The sequence below is a fragment of the Dipodomys ordii genome, unplaced genomic scaffold (assembly GCF_000151885.1).
Source record: "Dipodomys ordii isolate 6190 unplaced genomic scaffold, Dord_2.0 Scaffold2, whole genome shotgun sequence".
Lineage (NCBI taxonomy): Eukaryota > Metazoa > Chordata > Mammalia > Rodentia > Heteromyidae > Dipodomys > Dipodomys ordii.
In genome coordinates, this window is record NW_012267218.1 from 22,133,543 (window position 1) to 22,157,251 (window position 23,709).

The following is a 23,709-nucleotide window of genomic DNA, read 5'->3' on the forward strand; positions in this document are numbered from 1 at the left end:
TTTTTTCTTCTTGTTTATGTGGTGCTGAGGAATCGAACCCAGGGCCTCATGCATGCAAGGCAAGCGCTCTACCACTGAGCCACCTTCCCAGCCTTAACTTCTTAATCTACACAGAAAATACAATCTTTAGTATCAAAAGTAAATAATTTTTACAAAATAATCTATTTCACATAACACCCTTGTAAAATGAATCTTCTGTCACCTAGCATTAATTTGCAGCCTCTAAAAGAAACAATACCATTTAAGAACCTTCCTAATTGTTTTTGTCTCCAATTCTGTCTCTTTAAGAAAGATCTGGTTTTGCCTCAAAGTAAAAAGACCTAATGATCTGGTCCTGAACCCATTTTCAGTTACATCTATACAAAGCACATGTGACCCGAGATTACAGAAGCTAAGATCTGCAAGAGCTATAGAATATCATTGAATGTAATGACAAGTTGAGCACACTCAAGAGGACTGAAACAAAGCAGGTGAATGCCAAGATACACAGTGAGTAATGATATGGGAACTCAGGCACATTGAAATTACTGCACAGAACACTGTACCTTTCAGGACTGTGGCAAATAGCCTATTTTACTGTGGTGCACTCTCCTTTGAGAAAAACTTTATAGAGTCACCTATATTTCATGTAAACCTAACCAAGGCCCTGAAATTTTATGTTCTTTTGGTTCACTATGATCTAAGTATTTTTAAAAAGTTATTTTCCTAATTATTCTGGAAAAAAGCATCCTTTCATTACATATGTATACACATACACACACACACAAATTCCTACTAGAAACAAGTTACTCAATTCAGTAGGCTGGGCCATACAACATATAAGTAATAAAGCATTTGTACATACTTAATAAATTCTATAATAAATGTTAGTACTGCTCCCATTTTGTGTTCTGAACCATAAAGGCCTTAAAATTATGCCAAATTTAACCACCAGGGGTGGGGCTGTTGCTTGAAAAACAGTGTTCATAAGAAAGCTTGCTGTCTCTTTTCTATTCCAGCAGTTTGATTTGTGGCAGGATACAATGAGCTCCCTACCAAGTCAGAGGACACAAACTGTGAAGAGGATGGGTGAAAAGAATGAAGAAGCTCATGACACAGGAGTAGGAAAGTCTGAAATTACAAAACTATAATCCCCAGCATTGCACATACCTGAGAAGAAATTAGGAATATATTTTACCTTCTTTATGTTCTTCTAGATAATGTAGGAAGTTGGCTTTTATAATTCGTCTTATTAGTACTTCCAAGTATGAGAGCACATGTGTCTATAAACACTACCGTAAACCTGTTTCCTATTAAGACCTGATTAGAGTTAATATTTCATGCTTGTATGCCCTGGTCTAGGCCTTTTCGTAACAACTGAGAACCATCTTAAGTGTTCCCTTCTCAATTTTCAAGGGATAAGAGTCTAGAACTATGGAGTTTCCTTAGTCTCTGGCATTTCCAGGGCTCAAACTCAAATCTTGGTTAAGAATATGTCAGAACTTAGAAATGCTGTCATTGCCACCTAGAGGTGAAGGGAAGACATGGCTCAACCAGCTACAAGCATTGCTTAGTCTCCTCTGGCTTTGATCCTAGTCATAAACAACAAATGAGATTGTATATATTCGGTTAAAAATAAAGAAGAAAAGAAAACACAATAGCTGTCAGCATGCAATAATGCGTCAAAACTCATATTCACAAGTAGAGACTGTTAACATTATGTGAGGACAGAAAGTATTTTATTCATCACCTGTACATAAATAGCTAGTCCTCTTGTACCTACATACCTCCATCTTCAAGGTGTATTTTCTAAAATACAGCAAAATGGGGCTGGGAATGTGGCTTAATGGTAGAGTGCTTGCCTAGCATGCATTTAGTTCTGGGTTCAATTTCTCAGTACCACATAAACAGAAAAAGCCAGAAACAGCACTGTGGCTCAAGTGATAGAGCACTAGTCTTGAGCACAGAGAGACTCAGGGACAGATCCCAGGCCCTGAGTTCAAACTCCAGGACTGGCAACAATTAAAAAAATAAAAATAAAATACAGCAACAAGCAGAGATCATGGTATTCTACTATGTCTTGACTGCTCGCTTCCTTGACTGCTAGGGTCTTACCACATCAAGACTATGACATGTAAGAGAACACCATGGCTCACTAAAAATAAAAATTTGTAAGAAAAAAGAACATAACATAGCCAGTTATGTACACATGAATAGACTTAATGAAAACAGTCACCGTAAAATTATCTGGATACAGGAAACAAATCTCCAAATTTTAATCAACTAAACTTATTTATGTGTCACACTACTTTGAGATATACAAAGTAACCTAATGAAAAACAGAATAACATACACACAAACTCTGCAAATAACTAGCACATTAAAGAAAGGAAAGTAGCTATTCCTCTCCTAACAGTGAGAGACCATGACAGTGCAGTCATCAAGTTCTAATCCCAGGTCTACTCCACACAGCTATGTGAGCTAAAAGAAGTCACTTCAAGTCCTTTCATGTCTCTTTTACTACAGAAATGTATCATCTATAAGGTTATTTTTGAGGATTAAAATAAATGCCTGGCATATGACAAATGAATAAATGAAAAATTTTTCTTTCGAGATCTAAAAACAATGTTAAGTTTTCTTAGTGCTCTGAGGTCTTCATAACAATTTTCACTGCTTGAAAATAATCTATGACCTAGATTACTGGTAAAGTGTGTGTTTACACACATTTTGTGTAGATGCAGGTGAGACTGTAGAGACTGTAGAGTAACAGACTGCTTTCTGTCATTTGAAGCTCACCTAAGCATACTCTCATTTTCCTGAGTTCAACAAGGCAGAAAGAACAGCCTGATGTTAGAAACCACTTTAATGGGTCCACTCTAATATGCCCACCCAAACCCTCCACCAAAAATCAAAGTCTCTTACCTAGCCAATCCTTCTTCATAGAGATAGATGACAAGAGGATCATAGGAAGTCACGAGCACATAGAGGCGCACGTCAAACTTGAAGTCTAGAAAAAAAGTTTGCATTCACAGGAAAAACTATGTTTGTGTCTGTTTTCTGTCAGAGAATGAAATGGACAATGTAACCAAAAACATTGAAAGAATGAACATTCCTCTTCATATGAAGTATACTCTACCCATACACCTTGCCTTTGAGAATAAAGAAGTATACTATATAATTTTGTTATATATATATAGTACATCAAATTACAATATATAATATCTGTATCTATATTATATAGTTGTGTGTGTGTGAGTGAGAGTGAGATTAGGGAGCCTATAAAGCATTTCTTATTTTATCACTTTTAGTCTTCAAAATATTCCTTAGTAGTAAGTAAGGAAACAGTTTCTGGAGCCACAGTTGTCAAGAATTTCATGCTAGCTTTAAAAAGATTTACAGAAATTATGGAAAAGTTAAAAGTTTAGCAAGATCTAGCCCGATCTAGTCAAGAGTGGAATCACAACTCACCATCTATGAGCAGGGGGTTGTTAATATAACGGGAGACCAGGATATTCTCTTCCAGGGAAATCTGGTTTGGCTATTGAGTAAACAGAATGAAAAGGAAAAAAATGCAAAGGAATTCTAATTTACATAAGGGAGCAAAGTTCTTAACTTTTTAAGAAATAATGTGGAAATCAAAACTTTAGGAATAAAGTTTTCCTCTATGGAACCCAAAATAATCAATTGACCTGGTAATCTACCTCTTCTATAAACACTGATAGTATTCAATTACAATGGGAAGAAATAAACATATATAGCACCTTTCAAATAACAAATACAGCCTAACTCTTCTAGATGTAAGTCTACATATATATGTATGTATACTCTAAGTTGCTTGTTAAGAAAGTAAGAGCAACTTACAAAATGAAAACATTTTTCTTCATAATATAAAGAACAGGGCTGGGAAGGTGGCTCTGTGGCAGAGTGCTTGCCTTGCATGCATGAGGCCCTGGGTTCGATTCCTCAGCACCACATAAGCAAAAAGAAAAAAAACGGAAGTGGTGCTGTGGCTCAAGTGGTAGAGCGCTAGCCTTGAGCTGAAGAGCTGAGGGACAGCGCCCAGGCCCAGAGTTCAGGCCCCACGACCGGACCCCAAAAAAAATTTTTTTTTAAATGTAAAGAACAATGAAAGTTTAAAAGTACTACCACTATTCTTAAATGCAGGTTCTCCTTACATTGTTTGGAGAGAATGTAGAGATCTACCAAGAATCCTAGAGTTTCCTCTGGGTATTTGCTTAATTTACTTAAAGGCATTTGCTAAGCAACTGTCTGCAAGGGAAAAAAAGTTGTTTATACAATAAATAGTGAATGATGATGGTCACTCTATAAGGAAGGCACTGGGGACACAATGATAAGAAAAACAAACCCAATCTCTACCTGCACAGAGATTAGCTTTAGTGGTTCCTATCCCCAAGGAGTTTAATACAATACAAAGAACACAAAGCAGCAACTCTGCAAATATAAGATGTCAAATTGCAAAGTGGGTTAGTCAGGAAGGCTTACTCAGGGAAGGCTTGGCCTGAAATGTAGGTGCAGAAATGCTTGTCAAAAGCTATCAGATAGATACATGGTGAGAAAGCCAGGAGGTCATTTTGGATGAAGAAGCAGATTCTCATGCCTGGGGCTAAAAGTCTGAACTGGCAAATAATGGACAGAATGATTATACAAATCGCACAGAAAGACTCCACTGGTGAAAGGATATGAATCCCCAGGAAGGGGAGTTTAGATTTAACAAAATGGAAAGCATCAATTTATTGTAGATTCTAGATTAAGGAAACAGTGAGATTAAGACTTCTGAAACAGAACTGGAGGCATAGTTTATTAGTAGAGTGACAGCCTAACAAGAGTAAGACTTTAAGTTCAAATGCTAGGCAGAAGGAAAAGGAAAGGAAGCTTCTAAAACATAACAAAGCCATATGTGATTATACTAGCATAGAGAAATCAGCTGCAAGTCAATGTTTTCAGAGCAAAGGGGATTCAAAACAGAAATGGCAAAAAATTATGATGTTAACTATGGCAGCAGTTCAAAAGTAACAACATTTGCAGAACCAATTAAAATTCAATAAATTTACTATCTTCCAAAGCTATTCTAAGTCTGTCACAAGTATTATTTCATGTAATCCTCACAAAACCCAGGAGGCAGGTAATCACCGTCAGATTTTACAGATGAGAAAAGAATAAGATATGTTAGAGAGCTACTAAAAATCATACAGCTAATAATCAATAAAGCAATGGAACACAGGAAATCTCTCAGAGGCATCCCTTTTTTTTTTTTTTTTTTTTTTTTTTGCCAGTTCTGGGCTTAAACGCTGGGCCTGGGCACTGTCCCTGGGTTCCTTTTTGGCTCAAGGCTAGCACTCTCCCACTTGGGCCACAGCACCGTTTCCAGCTTTTTCTGCAATTAACTGGATATTAAACTAACAGATGTACATGCCCAAGATGGCTTCGAACTACAATCCTCAGATATCAGCCTCCTGAGTAGCTAGCATTACAGGGGTGAGCCACCAGCACCCAGCTCAGATGCTATACTTTTAACCACTATTCATAGTTCTCAATATTCTGACCCAAAGTACATGTCTCCAAATTTCTAGTTTTTCTTTGTAATAGAGCATTTCCTATCCGAAGTACTACATAATTTTATGATCCATGGCATATTCACAACCACAATGATCAAGTCTGAAATTAGGATAATGAGATTCCCCTCATTTCCCACTGTTGTTATCTCAAAGTCAGACCACAGCTTTTACAAGCCTTCTCCATGTATTATATGAACACAATGACATCAGTACTGATTCATCTCTAATGGAATCAGCCATCCATACCATTTCCTGATGCCCTTAGACTTCTTGATCAGATTCTCGCAAGTAGTATCTTACATCCTAAGAACTGATGTAATCACTTTCAAAGCAGTAAAGCTACAGGCTGTAATCCAACACTGAAATTAATCACAGTTGTGTTCCAACTGAGCAACAACTATTGGCTAAAACAGATATATGACCATTCAACTATCTTCTGTACCAGAGAATATACTGGGAGTGGTTTCCATTCTGTAACGTCTGCTGCTCGTGTCCATTTCCTCTCTCCCTTCCTCATCACATACACAATCATCCACTGAATTGTGCAGAACATAAACCAGGGTATTACTTGGCAACTTTAACATTTGTTTTAATGTCTTTACCTCTCATTCCTATCTGCATTAGGAATTAAACTGTAAGACTAAAAACAGGTGGGTATGGTTTCTTTGCTTAGTGTTGTACATTGAAGAGCCACTACTAATAAAAGCTTGTTTATATATTTTAGCCTATTTCATCAATCCCTAATGAACTGATTCTAAGTTATTTCAATTTTGAAATTTCCTTCCAAAGAAAGCTAAAAGCCAGATGCTGGTGGCTCACACCTATAATCCTAGCTACTCAGGAGGCTGAGATCTGAGGATCATGGTTCAGAGCTAGCCTGAGAAGGAAAATCTGTGAGACTCTTATCTCTAATTAACTACCAGAAAATCAGAAGTGATGTTGTGGCTCAAAGTGGTAGAGTGCTAGCCTTGAGCAAAAGAGCTCAGGGACAGTGCCTGGGCCTCAAGTTCAAGTCCCATGATTACCAAAAAAAGGCTAAAGTGGGAAGCAGAGTTGTCATGGAAGATGTAAACATCTCTTTTCCTAAATTGAATCTGGTTAAGTTACTATAGAGTAGAAGAATGCAGTGGTATCTATGCAGTTCTAATTACTAAATTCACTTCAACATGCTACACTACATGCCAGTCTACTTAGAGTAGAGCAGTGAGTTATAACAACAATATCTAAGAATCAGGAAAACAAAAAAATTAGGGGAAATTCTTAAAAGGTTTTAAGTCACAGACAGCTGGTACTTCGTATTTGTTGAATGATAAGGGGAGAACATAAAAACAAGAAGAAACAAGAGTATAAAATTATATTAGTAAGTACAGCAGTGGACAGAGTGACCAAACACTGATAGTTCATAACCTTGGGATGTGTATTACTTTACTATGCATCATGTGTGAGAGGGTTGTCTGAAGTGGACTTCCATAAGCAAACTCACATCTTCATCAGGAAATACTGTGTCTTTACCCATTGTTTTGAATCTACTGAATTGGAAAAGGATGGTACTGAGTCAGGTTACTTAAGGAGCTGGGCAACCAGATTTCTTTGCTCCTTTATGCTGTATTTGTAGAGTTAAAGAATTCTTAAGAGGTCATATCAGCCAACCAACCAGGGCTTCCCTTGGTGGAGTTCAAGCTGCTCTGTTCAGTTATTACTTAAGAGTAATACTTTTTGCCGGGCGCTGGTGGCTCACGCCTGTAATCCTAGCTACTCAGGAGGCTGAGATCTGAGGATCGCGGTTCAAAGCCAGCCCGGGCAGGAGAGACCGTGAGATCTCCAATAAACCACCAGAAAACCGGAAGTGGCGCTGTAGCTCAAGTAGTAGAGCGCTCGCCTTGAGCTGAAGAGCTGAGGGACAACGCCCAGGCCCAGAGTTCAAGCCCCACGACCGACAAAAAAAAAAAAAAAGAGTAATACTTTTTATATCCTTTATCCTAGTCTCCTTATGGTAAAAGTTGCTAGTTTCCTATGAGTTATGACTGCTACAGGAAATTTTTACTAAGAGGCCTTCTCATGACAATGAAAAAACAAGAGAAAAATGTCAACCCTCACACCTAACTCCATCCCTTCCTCACTCAGCCACACAAGTTCTACATACAGACCTTGTGCCTGAGCAACCTTCCCTCCCCCTCAAATCTAAAAGGAGAGCAGGCAGCAGCCTGGAAAGAGTTACTTCATCCAGTTGGCTAATAGGTCACATATTCCATGGGAAAAGATCCAGGTATGGAAAAGAGGGAATGGTTAGGCCTTCTGTGTAAGAAAAAAGAGTAGTACTAGCAACATGGTTTGCAGGTCTGGGTAAAAAGTGATAAAATTCCAGTTTGGGGGTGAAATGAACTATGTCCCCCATAGGTTTACATGCTGCCAGCCCTCCTCTGCCTGCTGGCATCTTCCCAGGCTTCTGTCTGGCACCTCCACTAAATACCTAAAAGAATCAGATTCATTCCAAAGCTTCACCAAGGAGGGAGGAGAAAGGCAAAAAGTCCTGCCAAGTACTTTGATCTATGCAGGGGGTCTCAAGAGATTCCTCCCAGGGAGAGGTGGGAGGGAGAAGGAGACTCAGACAAAGCCTGCCAAATGTGCATTCCCTAAAGACATGTCATTCCCTTTATGAGTTCCAACATCAGCGAGGAGTTAGGGCACAGGGTTCCCAGCCCCACAAGGAAAGCTTTAGTTTTCTATTCTTTATGATGTTAGCTTTAGAAGAATGGATCATGAGGGCAAAAGAGCATTCCAAAAGAAAAAAGTCCCAGATGTGCTAGGAATAGATCCTTTTCTTTTTGACTCATGTCTAAGAAAAAAAAAAAGCAAATCTATCCCAGAGTTGATTCTCAATAGCAATTCTATTTGGCAGCTAAAACCCTAATCCAAACTAGTACTGTCCATGAGATTCAAACAACACTGAGCTCCTGGCACAGAGCTGAAGGGAAGGCTGTTGGACAGGAGCCTCACGCCAGAGTCAGATGGACAGAAGACAGAGCCAAGGCATATGACCAGGTCTTAGGTCACATGAGATCTGGTACAAAATAACCTTAGTGGCTGGGAAGGTGGCTCAGTGATAGAGCACATGCCTTGCATGCCAGAGGCCCTGGGTTTGATTCTTCAGCACCACATAAGCAAAAAGAAAAAAGCCGGAAGTGGCGCTGTGGCTCAAGTGGTAGAGCACTAGCCTTGAGCTGAAGAGCTGAGGGACAGCGCCCAGGCCCAGAGTTCAGGCCCCATGACCGGACCCAAAAAAACAAACAAACAAAATAACCTTAATAGTAACCCAGGCCAGGTGACAGAACTTATAACTGGGGCCTGGAGTCCAGTGATTGTTCTCTGGAAACAGAGCCCCAATTCATCCAGTATGAAAGGTCTGGCCATCATTGTTTATCATCCAGTTTTGGTGTTTTTTTTTTGGTTGGTCCTGGGGCTTGAACTCTTGGCCTGGGAGCTGTCCCTCAGCATTTCAGCTAAAGGTGAGTGCTCTATCACTTGAGCCACAGCACCACTTCCAGTTTTCTAGTGGTTTATTAAAGATAAAAGTCTCACCGACTTTCCTGCCCAGGCTGGCTTTGAACCATGATCCTCAGCTCTCAGCCTCCTGAGTAGCTAGGATTACAGGCATGAGCCGCCGGTGCCCGACACCATCTAGTTTTGAGTCCAGGATCTTCCAAGTTGAAAAGCCCCTCAGAAAGCTCATTTCTGCACACATAGGAAACAGCTCAATAAGAAAGGTAATTGAAGAATTTAAGATGGTGTACTGACCACACCCACAGCATATCTACCCCCACTTTCCTTTCCTGTCCAGAGTTCTACTCGAAGAACAGAAAGGGTATTTTCAAAAGAATGAAATGATAATAAGGCCAGAAAAAAAAAGCAAAAGGAGGCAGAATAGACCAAAAATTTAAGGGAGTTCTGAAAAATAGCTAGCAGATGGAATCAGGTTGAAAAACCAGAGCTGAGGAAGCCCTAGCTCAAATATGGAGGGGGAGGGCTCCTGAGCCCTTGCAAAGGTACAAGCTTGGCCATACAAGCTGGGTAAGAGGTAGGGCAGGCCAAGAAACACACATCAGATCATCATCAGGGATATCGAGCAGTGGGCCTTCTCTAAGCACCCAAGTGGCAGCTATACCTTGAGGATCAAACCTAATGATGCTTTGGGAAGCATCCCTTGTGTGGTTGCAGGGATCTCATGGAGGAGGGAAGAACCTAAGCTTACTCTGTCCCCAACAAACACTAAAAAGAAAAGAGAGGAAAAATATGCATAGGAAGAAACTCATCAAGCTCCCCTACGGTCATGAGGCCCATCTGTCTTGGCAAAATAGAAGAGGCAGGCTCTTCACCCACATTCTCAACTCCATCTGTAAGCGAGCATGCTGTGCTCTTACAGAAAATGCCCCATCAGTCTCTGATCCAGGAAGGGGCTGTCCTCTCATCCAGGAAGGGGTTGCCAGGGAAAGAGTCTTACATGGCCATACAGAAATCCAAGCCAGCCTACCAGTTTCAATCTAGTCTGATTCATAAATATGGCCTAACACCTAAGAATTAGCAGAATTAAGATGATCCGATAGCAGGAAGAAAGCCAACACCCAGAAAATTCAAGAATAGAAGGGTACTTTAAAGACATGTTTTCCTAAGGGAAACAGGCAGGCAAACTGCATCCATTAAGCAATAACAGACCATTATCTGCAAGTAAAAATAAAAATAAAAGAAAATTTTTAAAGTTTCTGGCAACCAAAGTGTGATAGTATAAATATCCACTGCAAGATAACAAAATGGACAAAGCTAAAACTGGTGATTCAAAAGATAAAGGTATGAAAAGGCTGAAGAATGAAAACTAAGGAAGAAAAAAAAAGCAAACACAAAGAAAAGTCCCAAAGTATCTAAAAAAGGAGTTCCAAAAGTGGAGACAGAGATAGTAAGAGGATAATTTTCCTCAAGCTGAAGAAAAACAAAACAAAACAAAAACAAACTCTTAGATGGGTCCATTAAATATCCAGAAGAGGGCTGGGAAGGTAGCTCAGTGGTAGAGTGCTTGCCTTGCATGCCTGAGGCCCTGGGTTCCATTCCTCAGCACCACATAAGCAAAAAGAAAAAAGCCAGAAGTGGCACCGTGGCTCAAATGGTAGAGCGCTAGCCTTGAGCTGAAGAGCTGAGGGGACAGCACCCAGGCCCAGAGTTCAGGACCCATGACTGGACCCAAAAAAATAAATAAATAAATATCCAGAAGAAAAAAAGGGGGGGAAAAAGGGAGAGAAAAAAGGACTAGACCTATATACAAATTTCAGAATCCCAAATGCTGTAGGGTCTGGGGTTTTTACTTTAAATGTTTTTATTCAACTTATAACACGGAAAACTGAGTCATAGTTACTGAAGAGTTTGTGTTTTTGGTTTTTGGGTGTTTCTGCCAGTCCTGAACTCATGGGCCTGGGCACTGTCCCTGGGTTTCTTTTGCCATAGTACCACTTCAGGCTTTTTCTGTTTAAGTGGTACTAAGGAACTGATCTCAGGGTATCATGCATGCTTAGCAAGCACTCTACTACTAAGCCACATTCCCAGCCCTACTGTAAATGTTATAACCCTTTAAAATATTGGAAAAAAAACTTCAGCAGATATAGAATGTGGAAGAGCACATACGCAGATAGGAATACAATAAATGTCAAGCTGGAATTACCAAACACTATGTAAGTTGAGAAAGGAAGAAGCATAAATCATCAATGTCAACTAACTATTGGGGAAAGTCTAGAGAATGAGGAGTTTTATGTACTTTGCATAAATTACTTAGTACTGTGTATCAAATTCTAAAACAATGTTGAATGAAAATTTTGCAAAGAACCAAGATACTGGTGTTTTCTGAAAAGGGGGAAGAGAATAGGAAAGAAGGGAAGGGAAAGCAGAAAGAAGGAACAAGAGCAGAACAATAACAACACCTCAAAAGAAAATTCTGCTCACTAATTTGCTCACTAACTGAAAGCAGGAACCCAAAGTTGTGCTCAACTACAGGTGCATGCTACCAATTAATCCCAGTGCTATATACAGTGATATATACAGAAGCAGAAGACACCTCTTTTCTGTGGACACAAACGCTGCCTTCCCCCAGATATGACCAAGTGACTTTCTGCCATGGAGGAAATGTTATGGCACAGGAGAAGGTCACTAGCAGTAGGGTAAACAATAGACCTTGCACAGCCATTCTCAATTCTGAATCAGACATCAGAAGGGAATATTATTCTTAAGGGAAAGGATCCACAAGACTACCAGGTCTGCCATCTTCTGCATACTTACATTGTTGATCAAGTAGACGCCACGCCCCCTAGAAGAGGCCACTGGTTTAACTATCCAAGGTCCCCGGTCCTTTGAATATGAATCTGCTCAAAATATTGGGAAATAAAACAAGAGAAAAAGCAAGACAAAGAAGGAATGTGAGTATATTATCTTAAATTTCAAGAATGATTATTATCTTTAGGTAACTAAAACCTTCAAAACTTCTAGCAGGAGGGCAGCAACTAAAAGTACCTGTATTTTTGGACTAACCTTGAAAGGAAAGGTAGGGACTGGGGGAGAAGAGGAGGAAATGAAACAACAGCAAGTCCAAGGCTAACTTGGGCTACAGAAACAAAATGCAAAAACAGAAGTTCTGGGAACAGAGCCCAAGGAGAAGAACACTAGAGAGATATTCAATCCCCTATGGGCTAGAAGGAAAGAAGGAAGAAAGAAAAGGAAGGAGACAAAGAAAAGGGGAAGAAGGAAGGGAAGGAAAAGAGGAATGGTAGAAGAAAGGGAAGGAGAGAGGGAAGGAAGGACCACACAGAATTTAAAGCTCCACTGTATCCTCTAGTTTTATTCACATCTGTGAAATACTGTATATATATGGTTATATGATATTGCATTATAACAGCAAAGGATTAATTAGATATACTCGTACATCTGGGAGGGTGGTTATCAGCAAAATTACTGTTTAAGGCCAGATCACAAACAGAGCACAGTTGCTCATCCCTACAATCTAACTACTTGAGAGGTGGACATCAAGATCTGGGGGTTTTATTGTAAATGTTTTACTCAACTTAAAATACTGAAAACTTAGTTATATTATTGAAGAGAACTGTAAATGTTACAATCCTTTTAAAATACCAAAATAAAAGCTAGGGGGAGGTGTTTCACTCTTGCTATCCCAGCTGCCTGAGAGGTATGTATAGGAGGATCACAGTCTAGGTAAGGTCATATTCAAAACATTAAAAAAAACAACTGAAGATAACAGCATAACTGATAGAAGACCTGTTTGACAAGTGCAAAGCCCTAAGTTCAAACCCCAGTATTGCCAAAATATAAACAAATCCAAATTTCACAACAAGAAAACTCTTCCTGAAGATTTAATCAGAGAGCAGAACCCTGAACAAGTGGCACAGCCTGACCAGCATCATGGTATGATGAAACCAAGAATCCTCTTCACTATCACACCTTCCCTGTCCCTCCTCTTCTATAGGTTAAGAAGTCCCTGCTGTGGTCTTTAGATGGTAACACTAAGGACTTAACTGGAAATACAGCAGATGCTTCTATTTGCCAGGCCTACATGTGGTGACATTGGGTTATGGCTGCAAAAAATGCTATGCATTCTACTGACCTTCAGAAAGCATTTTTGTTTAAAAAAAAAAAAAGGTACAATTTAAGAGTCTGAGTAGCTAAAAGACAATTCCACTGAAACCCAAATCAGACTTGAGTGGATGGGAGAAGAACACTTAACTCTAACTACCAAATAAGCATCTCCCCCATCCATTGCTGTAGCGCAGGAGGATATCAGGAAGGAAAAATTGCAGAGCTCTGCTAAGTTCAAGTTAATAGAGAACTGTTCTTAACTTCAATTTCTCTCTTTTTGGAATTCCACAATAGGAGATGTTCATACCATTTTATGTTGCTGACATAATAGCCAAATCACTTTTATGCCATCGTGTTGGCTTATGATGGTTTGTATTTTACCACTTTTATTAGGTAACAGGCAATTAAATATCACTTGAAGCTGGGCATGGGTGATTCTTGCCTATAATCCTAGTTACTTGAGAAGCTGAGATCTGAGGATCATGGTTTGAAGCCAGCTGAGGCAGGAATGTTCATGAAACTCTTTCTTATCTCCCACCAAAAAAGTTGCAAGTAGAGCTGTGGCTCAATTGGTAGAGTATTAGCCTTGAGCAAAAAAGTTCAAGGACAGTACATAGTCCCTGAATTCAAGCCCCAGGACCCAGCATACACACCTCCACACACACAAAGTCTGTAACTTGAAATAAGAAATAATACTGAATGTCAAACACCTATCAGGTACTGTTCCAAGTGCTCTCCACATATGAACCTATTTAAACATTCTGACAACACTACCTGTAAGATCTGTGCTAAGGTACAGAGAGGTCTGAATGACTAGCCAAAGCCACATAACGGCAACAACAACAAAAGATCCTTGCCAGGCCAGGCACTGCTGGCTCACAACTTTATCCTAGCTACTCAGGAGGTTGATATCTGAGGATCATGGTTTGAAACCAACCCAGGAAAGAAAGTCTGTGAGACTCTTATCTCTAATAAACTATTCAGAAAAAGCCAGAAGTAGTGCTGTGGCTCAAGTGGTAGAGCAGTAGCCTTGAGAATAAAGAGGGTCAGGGACAGCAATCAGGCCCTGAGTTCAAGCCCCAGGACTGGGGAAAAAAAATCCTTGCCAGGAGCTGGTGGCTCATACCTGTAATCCTTAACTACTCAGGAGGTTGAGATCAGGATCCTGGTTCAAAGCCAACCCTGGCAGACAAATCCCAGAGATTCCTATCTCCAATTAACCAGCAAAAAGTTATAAGTAGAGGTGTGATTCAAGTCGTACAGAATCAACTTTGAGTGGAAAAAGCTAAGGGAGGGCACTGAGTTTAAGGCCCAGTACTAGCCTGAACACACACACACACACACACACACACACACTCTCTCTCTCTCTCTCTCTCTCTCTCTCTCTCTCTCTCTCTCCTTAACTACAATATGTCTCCCCTGAGTGCACTATAAGTAGGAAATCGATTTTTTACTTTTTTTTTTGCCAGTTACTGCAGTTCGTACTGAACCTGGTGCTTGCTTGTTTGGCTAGTGCTTACCACTTGAGCCATGCCACTAACATGACTTTTTGCTGGTTATCTTGAAGATGGAATCTCACAAACTGTTCTGCCCAGACTGGCTTGGGACCACAATCCTCCAGATCTCAACCTCCTGAGTAGTCAGGATTATAGGCATGAGCCCGGTGCCTGACTAAGCTTTGGAGATTTTATTGTTATTGCTGTTACGGTTGCTTTGGTTTTATAGTGATACTGGGCTTTAAACTTAAGATCTCTTGCTTGCTAGGCAGGCATTACCACTTGGGCAAGCCCCTTGATTAATTAATGCTCTAGGTGACCCACTTCAGGGAATTCTGTAGGCCAATGATTAACTAATGATTCCAGCTAGATACAAAATAGTACCTGAGTTCTTGATACACTACTGTTCTCTTCACTCAAATGATGGACAGAATCCAGGTGCCGGTAGCCTGTAATCCTAGCTACTCAGGAGGCTGAGATCTGAGGATCATAGTTCAAAGCCAGCCCAGGCAAGAAAGTCTGTGAGACTCTTACCTCCAATTAACTACCAGAAAACCGGTAGTGGCACTGGGGCTGAAGTGGTAGAGTGCTAGCCTTGAGCTGAAGCGCTGAGGGACAGCACCCAGGCCCAGAGTTCAAGTCCCACGACAGACCCAAAAAAAAAAAAAAAAGATGAAAAGAAAGAAACTTTGTCTGTTTTCTGTCTTCCCTAAAACTCCATTCTCACTGGTGATGCTGAAAAGTGGTCAAATGTAAGCAAACACAGTGCTGGACAGCATGGCCTCTGAAACCACACTGACAGTCTAAATCTTAACTGCACACGTACAAGATGCAGGACTTTAAGAAAGTTTTTAACCAAACTGTTCCTGACCCTTATCTATAAAACTCACTTGAGTGGGGATCCACTTAAAGCAGTTCCTAACAGAAAGTGTTCAATCAGTGTCAGTATTACACATCTACTATATAGACTCTCATCCCTTGTCTACCTTTTCTTGTACCAAGTCTACTGAATACCTACTATTCCCAGGAGGAGGGCCCAAAATAGCCCAACTCTTAGGCAAGTTTATGAAGAGGCAAAAGAAATAAGAATCCCATTTTAGACCTGGATCTGGGCCATATGTTCCTATGTAACTTTACCAGTAATACCAGCTGACATTTAGATCCCTACTTGGCTCCCATGTGTATTTTTTTATTAGTCTGAACTTAAGGAAAAAGGGTGTGACTAATTGGTACCACCAAACCATACACTAACATCAAAAGATATATGATACTTGTTCCCAAACAGCATAAATCACACAAGTCTAGAAATCAAGGCAGCAAGAATGTTCTTAAATAGCAAAGAAAAGGGACAGTCAGAAAAGCACATGCAGTTCGCATGCAGAAATACAAAGTGTGCTTGCCCAGGCACTGACTCTCATAGATGAATTGACAATTAAGCACAAATACTCAACACCGGCAAACCTGGATGACCCCAATGTAGCCCTTTATATATATCATATATATATATGATGACTGTCATCTACTAGACAATCAGAATAAAAGTAGTTTTAAATTTGTGCCTGCAACTGTTTTACTAGGAAACCACATCTCTCAATTGGTTGATAATGTGAAGCTTCTGAGTTAGATCTGCCCTAAGTTCAGGTGATAGGGCTGGGGTACTCTTGGTCAAGCACTTACTACAAAATTCCGCGTACTCAGCTGGCAAGAGGAAGGTCTGAGGGAGGATGTGGAAAGCCTTGAATCCATGCGTATGCTGCATCCGAATGACGTTTTTGTACAGTCTGTCCTTTCGGGTTAGTTCATAAGACCTACAAACCAAAAACATATTTCCATGTCAGTAAGCTGTGATGCAGAGGTCTTCCTTGTTATTACACTAGTAAGAGTTCATAGTATGCCATTCTGGAGCAGTTCTAAAGATACCAAGAAGTCTAAATGTATCATTTTGTTATTCCTCAAGGCTTATGAACCATGTCATTAAGTGGATATTTTTGGTCAGATTTATTAAAATACCATTTATTTATAGTAAAATTTCTCCTTTTGAGTGTATAATTAGCAGTTTGGACAAGCACTTACCAGCACAGGTCTAACATCAAAAGTTTCTGGGAATGTGGCTTAGTGGCAGAATGCTTGCCTAGCATGCATGAAACCCTAGGTTCGATTCTTCAGTACCACATAAACAGAAAAGCCAGAAGTGGCTCTAAGGCTCAAATGGTAGAGTGCTAGCCTTGAGCAAAAGAAGCTCAGGGACAGTGTTCAGGCCCTAAGTTCAAGCCCCAGGACTAGCAAAAAAAAAAGTTGCTTCCAGTACCTTGGTAGTCAACCTGTCAATCACCACCAGACCATGGGCAAACATTCATCTTTCTGTTGTTTCCCAAAAAGTCAAGCCAACGGAATTATGTGGCACATACATTTTTAAAATTGGCTTCTTTCACTGAGCAGGATGCATGTGATCTTTACCCTTGTTGCTGCACTTATTTGTATTTTGTCCTTTACCTTACTGGGTAAATAATAATATGACTATTAACACATTCACCAGCTGAAGGACATTCAGGTGTTCCCAGTTTGGGGAAATGATGAATAAAGTTGCTATTAGCATTTGCACAGTTTTCTGTGAACACAGCTTTTTTTTCCCAGCTTTTGTGCAAACATTCATTTTTCAACATGTAAATCTGCTGTTTAGCAAGCTGTATTAGTTATCTATTGTTGAATAACCAACCCCCAAATATAGGATCTTAAAATAACAATGTACATTTATGATCTCATGTACTGTGGACCAAGAATGTAGAATGATATGGCTGGTTTTGTCTCAGGGCCTCTTCTCAGGTTGTAGACAAGATGTTGGCCTGTGCTGAGGTACTCAGACATAACTGGTAATGGAGGATCTACTACTTCCCAGATGTCTTATTGGTATGGGGATGGCTGCTACCCAGAGGCCTCAGTTCCTCCCCGTGTGAACTCTCCATAAGGCTGAGAGCCTTCATTCTTCACCATATGGCTACTGCCTTCTTCTAGATCAAGTGATGCAAGAAAGATGCTGCATATCTGCTATGACCTAGTCTCAAAGTGACACTCTGCCACTTCTGCCACATTCCATTTGATAGAGGCAAGTTGCTAAGTCCAGTAGACACTCAAGAACAGAAAAAATTAGCTCAACTTTTTGAAGGCAGTGTCAAAAAATTTATGGACACATTTTACAATCACCAGATAAGTATATGTTTAACTTTATTAGAAACTGCCAAATGGTTATTCTGAGAATACTGGAAAAACAGCTCAGTTTCTCCTATTATATTCTGAGACATGGAGGAAATATCAAAGCATTTTTCCAATTTTCTATTCTCAGTTCAACACAATCACTCAACACTTTTGACACCATCTGTAAGAGGGCTTTTCCCCACATACCAGCAAGCAATCCTGCAGCAGACACCTACAGAGTGTAATTCAGGTCAGTTCTGACACTATCTACGTAGAGATGGCATCAGATCCCACAGAAATTGGTTCAGTCCCTCTGACTTTCCCCTCACTTCTGATGCTACTTACAAGACAGTTCTTTACCTGGTTGAACAAGATTCCAAGATCTTCTCTTTGGGTTCAAACAATTTGCCAAAGGGGGTGACAGAACACAGTATAACACTCAGTTACATTTACTGGTTTATTATAAAAGGTATTACAAAGGATAAGAGGGAACAATACATAGAGTAAGTTATGGGAGAAAAGGTGTAGAATTTCTAGGCCCTCTCCTAACACTCTACCCTCCAGAAATTCTCACATGTCCTTAGGGTTTGTAACAGAAGCTTAATTTGGTAGACACAACTGATTGGATCACTGGTGATCATTATGACTTTCAGTCCCTTTCCTCTTCAGAGGTTGAGGAGCAGGCTGGAACTCTCAACCCTCCCATTATAACTTTAGTCTTTCCTATCAGAAGTCCTCATTCTGAAGCTACCAAGAGGCTGCCAGTCATCAATCAATTCATTAGCAACCAAAGGATACTTGCCACCTTGGAGACTACAAGCTTTAAGAGTTGTAGATCAGGAAACAGAGACTTAGATATAGAAATGTATCTCTCTCTCTCTCTCATATATATTTTTTTTTTTAACCAAAGTGGCTGTATACCATTTTGTGTTCCCACCAGCAACATATTAGGGTTACACTTGCAAGTCAGTGTTTAGACAGACAGACAGACAGAGATATAGGTATATACCTTACACAGCTTTGATCTGGATTCCACTAGAACCTAATGACATTGAGCATCTTTACAAAACCTTAATTTGTCATAGGTATATCTTCTTTGCAGTATCCACTCAAATCTTTTGCTCAATTTGAAAAATAGTGTTGCTTACTTATTGAGAGTCAATTGTATACTTTGAATTGAAATTCTTCATCACAGATACATTTTACAAATGCATTCTCCAGCTTTTAGTTTGCTTTTCCTGTTTCATAACTATGTCTTCAGAATGCCTGTTTAGGAAGTACAAGGCCCTAAATTCAATCCCCAATACTACCTCTAGACATGTAGGATACACATACACATTTAATGATTGAAAACTACATTGTTTCAATTTTGTTAAAAGCAAAGAAATGGAATACCATCATAAAAGGAGGATTTGTTATGCTGTTACTAGAATTAGACAACAGTATTTTTAGTCCTTTGCTTGGAATCTTGGAAATTTTTATGCCCAAGGGCAATGAGTCATGTTAAAATACTAGGTGGGTCATTATTTCATGAAGGTAAAAAAAAAGCAGCAACTGAAAGGGAAAGTGAGGAAGGAGAATTCATTCCTATGAGGTGTTGTCAATAAGCTCATATTCAGGAAAGAACTGTCTCCTTTAAAATCATCAGCATCAAGCCAGGCACCTGTAATGCTAGCTATTCAGGAGGCTGAGATCTGAGGATTGTGGATCAAAGCCAGCCTGGATAGGAAAGTCTGTGAAATCAATAAACTACTCAAAAAAGTTGAAAGTGGCACTGTGGCTCAAGTGGTAGCCTTGAGCAAACAAAGCTCAGGGACAGAGCCCAGACCCAGAGTCCCAGAACCAGGAAGAAAAAAAAAAAAAAAAAAGCATCTTCACTGTCATGGAAAAGGTTTCCTGGAACTCTATTCAGAAAGTTCCTGTCTGGCCAAGAAGTTCCAATGTTTCTCCTACATCCTATAGTAGTTTCAAGATTTCAAGTCTTACACTGAGGTCTTTGATACATTTTGAATTGATACTAGTACATCGTGACAGCTATGGACCCAGTTTCCATTTTCTGTGTGTAGATACCCAGTTTTCTCAAAACCATTTGTTGAAAGGGCTTTTTTTCCATCCTATGTTTTTGGCTCCCAAATATTAGATGACTGTAGGTCTGCAGGTTTCTTTCTGGCTCTTCTATTCTGTTCCATGGTCTTCAGTTCTATCTTGTGCCAGTACCAATATTAACTATTGTTACTGACTATATACACCAATATCAGCAAAGTAGCTACAAGAGAATTACCTGGGAAAGTGATTAACCTTTTGTGCTTCAGAGAGGGTGCGAAGTAAGAAGGGTTTCAGGTGGGATCCTGTCCACATCAGGTTATAGTCTGTGCTGCTTGGGTGAACCTGAGGGCAGGCAGAAATTCAAAAGACAAGAAACCATCAGAGACAGCCGTTTCTAGGAAAAGCAATACAGAGAAAGTCCTAGCAATTGTTCATTCAAAAGACTCACAACAGTAGCCCAATAAGTATGGGAACCTAATGAGACAGAAGAAAGTTTTACAGCACAGAAGACAATGTTTAAAAAATACATAAGTTCCTACAACAGATGAGTGGATCCAAAATATGTTGTATCTATACACAATGGAATTTTGCATAGACATTAGAAAAAATATATTATGTCATTTACAGGGAAATGGATGGACCTAGAACAAATCATATTAAATGAGGTAAATCAAACTTAGAGAGACTAACAGTGAATGTTTTTTCTCATATGTGGAAATCAGATCTAAAATACAAAGGGACGTGATAAAATATACAGGACTCTAGGCATTCACACACAGTGAGACCAAAGGAAGATACTCTTAGGGGAAGAACACAAAGGCTCAATGCCTATATGCATCTGTCATATAAAATAATATTTATCAAAATGAGCACCAGAAAATGAAAACAAATTTTTTGTTGTTTTTATTTTTTTGTCTTGTTTGTATGGTTATCTATCTTTGGGAGGGCAAGAGGGAGAACAGAAATGGAGGGACAAAGGATGAACAAATGCAGCAGTGGTACTCTAACTAGACAGTATGTTGAAAATAATCTATACAACTTGTGGGAAGGAAAAACCAAGAAAGAGTGGGGGAAAGGGTAACACTGTCCAAAAAGAAATGTACTCTTGGAAGTGGTGCTATGGCTCAAGTGGTAGAGCGCTTGCCTTGAGCTGAAGAGCACAGGGGCAGCGCCCAAGCACAGAGTTCAAGCCCCACGACCAACCAAAAAGAAAACAAAAAAACAAATTAAAAAAAATGTATTCTCTGCCTGATTTATATAACTGTAACCCCTCTGTAATTAGCTTTATAATAACAATAAAAGATAAATATTTTTTAAAGTACACAAGTTTAAAATATAAGGAAGTTGGGCAAATCCTAAATGCAAAAAAAAATAATAAAGCTAACCCTTCTATCGATGTTGATATCTTTTTTTTGTTCAAGACTAGAACTTGAGGTCTGGGAATGTGGCTCAGTGGGAAAGTTCTTGCCTTGCATGCATGAGGCCCTGGGTTCGATTCCCCAGCACTACATAAGCAGAAAAAGCCAGAAGTGGTACTGTGACTCAAGTGGTAGAGCACTCGCCTTGAGCTGAAGAGCTGAGGGACGGTGCCCAGGCCCAGAGTTCAGGCCCCACGACCAACAACAACAACAAAAAGAGACTAGAACTTGAACTCAGTATCTGATGCTTTTGCTCACTGGCTGTGCTCTACCCCCTGAGCCACACCTCCAACCCTGATACTTCTTAATTCTTTTGGATATCAAAGTATAAGATCAGGACCCAACTCCAAAATTGCTTTCTCAGACCTAGCTTCTTTGCAGATACTCAGTATGAAGTGTTCATCAGATACATGATTTTTGCCGGGCGCCAGTGGCTCATGCCTGTAATCCTAGATATTCAGGAGGCTGAAATCTGAGGATCATGGTTCAAAGCCAGCCTGGGCAGGTAAATCTGTGAAGTGGTGCTGTGGCTCAAGTGGTAGAGCACTAGCCTTGAGATGAAGAGCTAAGGGACAGTGCCCAGGCCCAGAGTTCAAGCCCCACAACTGACAAAAAATAAATAAATAAAACCAGATACATGATTTTAGTTTAACCAAGTTATTTTATTTGTTCATTTGTTAGAATATACTTGCCCATTCATTAAGAATTATATACTGTAAAAAACAAAAAGAATTATATACTGTACCTGGAGTATGTTAGAATCATGGAATGTGCTGAAGGTTTTTAAAAAAAAAGAAGACAGGATATAATATACGTATCTATTAGATATATAAGATCATCTACAGTTCTTGATTATAGGCATTCTAACTGGGGTGAGGTGGAATCTCAATGTTGTTTTGATTTGCATTTCTTTTATGGCTAGAGAGGCTGAGCATTTCTTCATGTGTCTATTGGCCATTCTTATTTTTTCTTCAGCAAAGTTTCTCTTTAAGTCTTTAGCCCATTTATTTATCGGGCAGTTGTTTCTTGAGGATTTTTAATTTTTTGAGTTCCAAGTATATTTTAGATATGAGACCCTTCCATTGTATGGCTAGTGAAAATCTTCTCCCAATCCGTGGGCTTTCTATTGATGTTGCTAGCTATGTCTTTTGCCATGCAGAAGCTCTGCAGCTTCATGCAATCCCATTTGTCCAACCTTTCTTTGATTTGTTGTGTTTCTGGGTCTCTATTAAGAAAATTTCAGCCTGTACCAAGGAGACGTAGGGTTTCTCCTATTCCGTCCTGTAATGTTTTCAGGGTGTTTGCTTTGACTCCAAGGTCTCTGATACATTTGGAGTTGATTCTGGTGCAGGGTGATATATAAGGATCTAGATTTAGTTTTCTACAGGTGATTAACCAATTTTACCAGCACCATTTACTGAAGAGGCTGTCTTTCTTCCATACTATTTTAACAGTTGCTGGAGGGGATGTGGCCAGAAGGGAACCCTACTGCATTGTTGGTGGGAGTGTAAACTTGTTCAACCACTGGTTCCTCAAAAGACTCCACATAGAGTTCCCCTATGACCCAAACACGACCATACTAAAGCTACCAGCACAACTATGTTTATTGCAGCATTATTTACCATAGCTAAGCTATGAAACTAACCTAGATGCCCCTCAGTAGATGAATGGATCAAGAAAATGTGGTACACACACACACACACAGTCTCTCTCTCTCTCTCTCTGAAATTCTATGCCTCCATCAGAAAGAATGACATTGCCCCATTTGTTAGGAAATGGAAAGACTTGGAAAATATTATATTAAGTGAAGTAAGCCAGACCCAAAGAAACATAAGTCCCATGGTTTCCTTATTCGCAATAACTAGTATATGGCTGAGACAAGCAGAAAAGGTCAGATAAGATGGTGTTAAGCAAAATGAACCCCAAGATAGGGACACAAGTGTTTTTTTCTTGCTTGCTATTGTTTCTAACGTATTTATAAAGTACCATGTGATTTTTTTGTTGCTTTATATGTCCCTTCCCCACGGTATAACCCCTGTTTTCACTGTATTTGATGCTGGTATAATTTGGGGAGGGGAAGGGAAAAATAGGGATACAAGTTGACCCATTGCAACAATGAGAAGTCTAAGACGCTATGTAGAAAAATGAACTTTACAATTTAGGTGGGGGGGCGGGGGGCAGGGGTAGTTGAGGATCTGGAAGGGAAGGGATGGTAGGAGAAAAAACAAAGGAGATGGCAACAATGCTTGATAAGAAATGTACTCATGGGCTGAGAAGGTGGCTCTGTGGTAGAGCGCTTGCCTTGCATGCATGAGGCCCTGGGTTCGATTCCTCAGCACCACATAAGCAAAAAGAAAAAAGCCGGAAGTGGCACTGTGA

General features: G+C 39.8%; 1 protein-coding gene across 1 annotated transcript in view; it reads right to left on the reverse strand.

Annotated features, from left to right (window-relative positions):
* Ttll5 (tubulin tyrosine ligase-like family member 5) overlaps positions 1–23,709 on the reverse strand; it is a 221,664-nt gene that overhangs the window by 177,424 nt on the left and 20,531 nt on the right. Inside the window, exons 4-9 of the mRNA XM_013013504.1 lie at positions 20,361–20,386; positions 20,148–20,254; positions 16,352–16,482; positions 11,871–11,953; positions 3,448–3,517; positions 2,902–2,986 (exon numbers count right to left, since the gene is read on the reverse strand). Coding sequence (XP_012868958.1) covers positions 2,902–2,986; positions 3,448–3,517; positions 11,871–11,953; positions 16,352–16,482; positions 20,148–20,254; positions 20,361–20,386 — 502 coding nt within the window. The remainder of the gene's footprint in view (positions 1–2,901; positions 2,987–3,447; positions 3,518–11,870; positions 11,954–16,351; positions 16,483–20,147; positions 20,255–20,360; positions 20,387–23,709) is intronic.